At 38.6% G+C, this 6,867-nt stretch overlaps 1 protein-coding gene across 1 annotated transcript in view; it reads left to right on the top strand.

Moving 5' to 3' along the window:
• The window catches only part of LOC140723296 (NACHT, LRR and PYD domains-containing protein 3-like), a 64,070-nt gene that overhangs the window by 3,375 nt on the left and 53,828 nt on the right, over positions 1 to 6,867 (top strand). The window contains exons 2-4 of the mRNA XM_073037893.1: positions 3,734 to 3,900; positions 4,808 to 4,979; positions 5,077 to 5,142. Coding sequence (XP_072893994.1) covers positions 3,829 to 3,900; positions 4,808 to 4,979; positions 5,077 to 5,142 — 310 coding nt within the window. The 5' untranslated portion in view covers positions 3,734 to 3,828. The remainder of the gene's footprint in view (positions 1 to 3,733; positions 3,901 to 4,807; positions 4,980 to 5,076; positions 5,143 to 6,867) is intronic.

Here is a 6,867-nt window from a genome sequence, read left to right as displayed (position 1 = left end):
AAATTGGATAGGTATATGGACAGGAAAGGAGTGGAGGGTTATGAGCTGAGTGCGGGTAGGTGGGACTAGGTGAGATTAAGAGTTCGGCACGGACTAGGAGGGCCGGAATGGCCTGTTTTCCGTGCTGTGATTGTTATATGGTTTATATGGTTTATATCAAATGCTTTTTCTGCATCTAAAGCAATTGCCACATTTATTTCTTCCCTCTTTTGAGCCAAATGAATTATGCTAAATAACCGAGTTACATTATCTGCCGATTGTCTATTTTTAATAAATCCTGTTTGATCCATGTGTATTAATTTTGGTAAGTATTTAGATAATCTGTTAGATAAGATTTTTGCTATTATTTTATAGTCAGTGTTTAACAAAGAAAAAGGTCTATATGATGTTGGCTTTAAAAGATCTCTATCTTTTTTTGGCAATACTATTAAAATAGCTGTCGAAAAAGATTCTGGAAGTTTATGCATTCTTTCCGCTTGGTGTATTAACTCCATAAAAGGAGGAATTAATAAATCTTTAAACTTTTTATAAAATTCAGGCGGAAAACCATCTTCTCCTGGGGATTTATTACTTTTAAATGATCATAGAGCTTCTTCGACCCCTTTTAATGTAAAAGGCATATCTCATCCCTTCTGTTCTTCCGAATTCAATTTTGGAAGAGTTATTTGTGATAAAAACCTTTCTATCTTGACATTATCATTTTCTGGTTCTGAGTTATACAGTTCAGAATAAAAATTCTGAAAAGTTTCATTAATTTCTAAAGGTTTATAAGTAATTTTATTTACTCTTGTTCGAATTGCATTGATCGTTTTAGAAGTCTAGTCTGTTTTTAACTGCCAAGCAAGAACCTTATGTGATCTTTCACCTAGTTCATAATATCTCTGTTTAGTTCTCATAATTGCTTTTTATGTTCGATATATCTGAAGTATATTATATTGTAACTTCTTATTAACTAGTTGTCTTCGATTTTCTTCTGTCATATATCTTTGAGATTCTTTTTCTAATTTTGTAATCTCTTTTTCCAATTGATCTATTTCTACCATATATTCCTTCTTAATTTTAGAAGTATCTTATTATCTGACCTCTCAAATATGCCTTCATTGCTTCCCACAATATAAATTTATCATCAACTGAATGTGAATTTGTATCTAAAAAAAATGAATCTGCTTTTTCTTAAAATCACAAAAATCATGATGTTTTAGCAATATTGAATTAAATCTCCATCTATAAATTGATTCCTCTTTAGTTATCATTGTCATTGTCATTATCAATGATCTGACAATATTCTTGCTTTATATTCCATATTTTTCACTCTGTCTTGAATATTCGTTAATAGCGAAAAATCTATCCTTGAATAAGTTTTGTCTATTTGAATAAAATGAATAATCTCTTACTTTTGTGTTAATTCTTCTCCATATATCAATCTTTCATCAATGATAACGTTAATTTTGCTACTTTTGATTTTGTGATAACCTTTGTTGATCTATCTAAAACTGGATGTAGACAAAAGTTAATATCTCCACCTATTAATATTTTGTCATGTGCGTTAGCCAAATACAAAAAGACCTCTTGTATAAATTTTACATCATTTTCATTTGGTGCATAAATATTCATAAGAGTCCATAGTTCTGAAAAAAATTGACAATGTATAATTCAATATCTCCCCGCCAAATCAATTAATACATTTTGTAGTTTAATTGGTAATTTTTTATTAACCAAAATTGCAACTCTTCTTCCGTATGAGTTAAATGAAGCTGCAATAACATTTCCCACCCAATCTCTTTTTAATTTCTGATGTTCTTTCTCTATTAAGTGTGTTTCTTGTAAAAAAGGTATACCTATTTTCATTTTTTTAATGTGTGTTAAGATTCTTTTCCTTTTCACCGGTCCATTAGCCCATTAACATTAAAACTTTAAAAATTTAGTAAATTAGTCATTATTTTTAATTGGGTTACTCCAATCTACAATAATACCTAATCTTTCAACTTTCGTGGTACCTTGGAGAATCTTTTTAAAATTCTCCATGTTGCTTTGTGTGTCCCCACCGATGATCCAAGCAAAAAAAGAAAGATAGAAGAAAAATAGATTATAAAGAAAAAAACAAAATACCCCCCTACTAATGTTGTGGATAAAAAAGAACACAACATTACCCCCCTCTGTTGTACGGGTCATGGCAATCACCATGATTACACACATGAATCCCGTAGCAATCGATCCAAAGCTCCCCCAACTCCCCCGCGACATAAAAAAGTATATATATGAGAAAAAATACTACTTGCAATTAATATTTCTCAAATTTTGCCTTTCGCCCCCTGTATCATCCTTAAATGTCCATCAATTCCATTCACTGTCTCTGTCTTCATCTTTAATCCATTACGCTTGGAAATCTCTATGTGTCGTTAGCGAATAACTAGGAGTTTTTGTGCGAATTCCTCCGCTTCTCGATAATCGGTAAAAAATCTTTTTCCATCCTCCAAAAAAATTATCACTGTTGCTGAGTGGCGCATTATGAATTTATAACCCTTTTCCCATAAAGCTTTTTTCACTGGGTTAAATTCCTTCTTTCTCTTCAAAAGGTTATAACTTATATCAGGATAGAAAAGAACTGCTTTCCCTTCTATCATCAATGTCCCTTTACTCTTTCTGGCACATTGGGCAGCCGCCTTCAGGATCTTTTCTTTATCTTGGTATCTTAAGCATTTTTTTCAAAATTGATTGTGGATTTTGATCAGCTTGAGGTCTTGACCTTAAGCCTCTATGAGCCCTTTCAATTTCAATTAGAGTTTCTTCTTCCATTTCCAAGTTTTCAGGGATCCATTTCTGAAAAAACTTTATCGGATCTTCTCCTTCTATATCTTCTTTAAGTCCAACAATCTTAATATTGTTTCGTCTGCTAAAATTTTCTAGCTTATCCACTTTTTCCAACAATTGTTTTCTTTCTGATGTCCAGGCAGAGATATTATTTTCCATTTTATTCATTCTTTCAACCATGTCTTCCGTTGTGGCTTCCAAGTCTATAATTCTCTTTTCCATTTTTGCCTGTCTTTTTATCATTTTATCAAACATAATCTCCATATTTATCTTTTTTGATTTCTTTTAATGTGTTTAATTTTTTCTAATTTACGCATTATTTGCATCAAAGTTTTTTCTATATTTCCAGAAAAACTTTTACCTCCATCTTCGTCTGATTTATCCAGAGAATCTGAATCTGCCTCAGATTCACCTTCACTTCAGGTTTCAATCGTAACTGGGATTTGTAGTTCGGTTGCTCGCGTTTGCGCATGCTCCTTCCTTCACGTTTGCGCAGTTCTGTTGGTCTTTTTCTTTAGAAATGGTCGATGTTGCCGCAGTTTCCTGTTCTGTATCACCGCAGGTAAAATGTACATGAGCCCGCGGTTCTCTGGCAGCAGTGGGCCTTGATTCTGTTCCAACTTGCATTGTCTTCACGGTAATAGTTTTCTTCATCTTCTGTTTATGAGACACAGTTTGAAACAATCCGGAGTAGTCTATAAGTAACTTTTAGAACGTATTTACTAACTTTTCTTCACTGAAACATTAATTTACTGATTTTTTTACGGAAGAGCTGGTTTCCCGCGTCTCGATCCTACGTGATCACGTGACCCCCCCCCCCCACACCGGACTGTGTTTTGTTGTGATCTTTAGGTTCCAGAGAGAAAGTTACTACCCAGTATGGTGTTGAAATTTCTTTAATGCTCCTAATATTCCTTCACAGGTCCGAGCTCAGTGATCACCGAGCTTCTGGCAAGCTGGGACGATTCCCAGCTGCTGCGGTTGACGGATATCTACCGAGAGAGGCTGGAGCAGGCGATGGAAGAAGGGGTGCACGGAGTGAGCCTGGCGTTAACGGCCAAGAATCAGTTCAGCGGAGAGGAACATCGGGTGAGTGGGAGGGAGAATGGGTTTGAATTTTCACACATCACAGGACTGATGGGTGTCGGGACTCTCACTCATCGGATAATAGAGCATAAAAACAAATCAGAAATAAATATATATAATTCTTAAAAATGTGAATCTCAAGCGATGATTGAAAAAGTTGTAAATACCCCTGCTGGTGGCTCAATGTTCAGAGCGAGGTGAGTAGGTAACAGGTCTATTATGTTACAATAAACGAGTTTAAATGGAAATACGGTAGAACTTTTTATTCCAGGAAGAGTGTACAATGTGACGGCAGGATTCAGTGAGAACCGGGGCATTACGACTGGATGCCACAGGAGCTCGCGTGTGTTCTGTTCTGGGTGGAGATGAGTCTGTTACAATCTGTAACTGCAAACAGTGTGAATCGGGGAATACTGCCATGTTGTAATGTGTAATCACTGAATAAACCTCCACTGGAAAAGGCAAAGGAAAGGCATCAGGTGTCAGCCGGTAATCCGGTGTCATGTTGGAAACTGGCGGACTGAGGAGATGAATCACATCACCTTTTCTGCAACTTCTCCAAGACAGTTCATTGTTATAAAAGCCTGCCTGAATTCTTTCTTCATCTGTGATCAATATTTTCTGATTTCTGTTTTGCACCGTCAAATCCAGTGAGGAATTATTTATGGATTTGGAGCCAAGTCAATGAAGCGGTCACAGACCAGCCAGGATCTCATTGACTGGTGGACCACGTTCACTGTGAATGTCCCTCCGTGTGCTCTGCACTCAGAATGTACAGTCCATGTCCAGACAGAATCAGCACCCGTCCGGGTGACTGCTCAGTGTGATCCCGTTACAGAGCACATCATTTACTTCTCATTCTCTGTGTGAATCTGTCAGTCCCCAATATGTTCACTGTTACTCTTCACAGAAAATCTCTGATCTCGCTGATAAGGGAGAGCGGGCGGACAGTTCTAAACTCCTCCTGAGCCTGGTGATGGAGAAAGGCTCCCGCGCCCCGAGGGTGATGTGGGAAACCTTTGTGAAAATGCGGATTGGTGTCCGAAATCTGGACAAAATACTGAAGGAAATACAGATATATGGTGAGATAATATCAGAGATTAATTTAAATTTGGATTGAATACAGCACACTTTAAAATATTACCAAAATCATTTCTCAATTTGTTGATATTTAAACAGGTTGTGATCCTTCCCATCGACCAATTCCCGGTCAACTTTTACTAAAGTTTCTCAGTGAGCTGAAAGGTAAGTGAACATGCATTGAACATTGAAGAGCATAACACAGGAATAGGCCATTAGGCAAATAATATTGTGCCGAAACAACTAAGAAATAAATCAAACAAACCTGAAGACTAATCTCTCCTTTCTTCACCATGTCCACATGCTTCCATCTTCCTTACATCCATGTGTCTGTCCAAAAGTCCCTTAAAATCTTCTAATAATTTGCCTCTACCACCTTACCAGACAGTGCGTTCCAGGCAGCCACGATTGTCTGATTTAAAAAAATAAGCTATCCTTCACATCCCCCTTCATTCTACACCCTCTCACCTTCAATATATTCCCTCCGGTAATAGACATTTCCACTGTGGGAAACCGATTCTCTCTGTCCACTCTATCTAAGCCTCTCATAATCTTGTAAACCTGTGTCAGAGCTCCCCTCAGCCTCCAATGATCCAGAGAAAACAATCTAATTTCATCCAGCCTCTCATGATAGCACATGCCCTTTGAACTGGCAGCATCCTGGTAAACCTCTTCTGCTCCCTCTCAAAAGCCTCAACATCCCTCCGGTAGTGAGGCGATCGGAACGGTACGCAATGGCCCAGATGAGGCTGAGGCAGAGTTCATCAAGTTGAAACTTGACCTCCGTTTCCACCAGCGGTTGTAATTTGCGTCGGGCGGATCAGTTGTTGAGCCACGAGGATCTGACCAGGTAAATGTTGATACTGTGACAGAGAATACAGTGAGACACAAGGAAACGTGTTTGCTACCGGGAGAGTTTTCAAAGGACATTTTGAGGAAAGAGGCAGAGAGCTGACGAGTTTGAGGAAAGTGCTCACACCGCTCTGGGGCCTGCAACTACAGATCCCCACCGGTGTCTGAGTGGAGAAGGGGCGATCTGGAGAATGAAAAAAAACTTATATTCCTTCACACCAAAAAGTCAAAACCTTCTCTTGCCAACCACTGCCCCCTACTGAACAGCCTCATCCTTAACCATTTTCTAAACTCCCCCAGTTCCTGCAGATGATATTTTCTTAGAGTTGGGCGTCCACTGAAGTTCCAGTCACAGAATAGTAATAACAGCATCACTTTAATTTAAAAAACAGGTAACATCCCAACTGGTCTGTTCAACCACGGAGCAGCTCTCACCAGAAATACAAGGAATCTTGGCCAGAACCCTGGTTCAGTCTCTCTCATTTACAACAACAAATCCCAAAGATGATAATTTAAATATGGGACCAGAGATAGACGAATCTGGAAGTTTACTAACTACTGACATTTCTGGGACCTCTGTAAATATTGCTCCAGTCCACACCCGGTCAATGAAACCCCTCAGTGTCCCTGAACACGGGTTTAGTAAATCACTACAAGCTTGATCATCATTGTCCTTCATCCTGTTTGCAGACACGACAGTGAAATTCCCACACTCATTTCTGAATATGAAACAGATACACTCCCTGATTATTGAAGAACATCATTTCTGCCACTGTCACATTCTCTAAAGTGAATATGTCCAGGATCAGTGTTTTCCTACGCTCCCTATCACAGCCAAACACATTGAATAGACACCCCACACACTCCTGAACAGGGTCCTGTCGCACAGTGAGACACCACACAACTCTGGCTGTGTCCTGACACACAGTGAGACACCATAAAACACTGGCAGTGTCCTGACAGAATGTGAGACCCCAGACACGCCTGGCAGTGTCCTGACTCACTGTGAGACCCCCACACACCCCTGACAGGGTGCTG

The sequence above is a fragment of the Hemitrygon akajei genome, unplaced genomic scaffold, assembly GCF_048418815.1.
Source record: "Hemitrygon akajei unplaced genomic scaffold, sHemAka1.3 Scf000108, whole genome shotgun sequence".
NCBI classification, from domain to species: domain Eukaryota; kingdom Metazoa; phylum Chordata; class Chondrichthyes; order Myliobatiformes; family Dasyatidae; genus Hemitrygon; species Hemitrygon akajei.
Note: the sequence above shows the minus strand (reverse complement) of the source record. Positions and strands in the feature narration are given on the sequence as shown.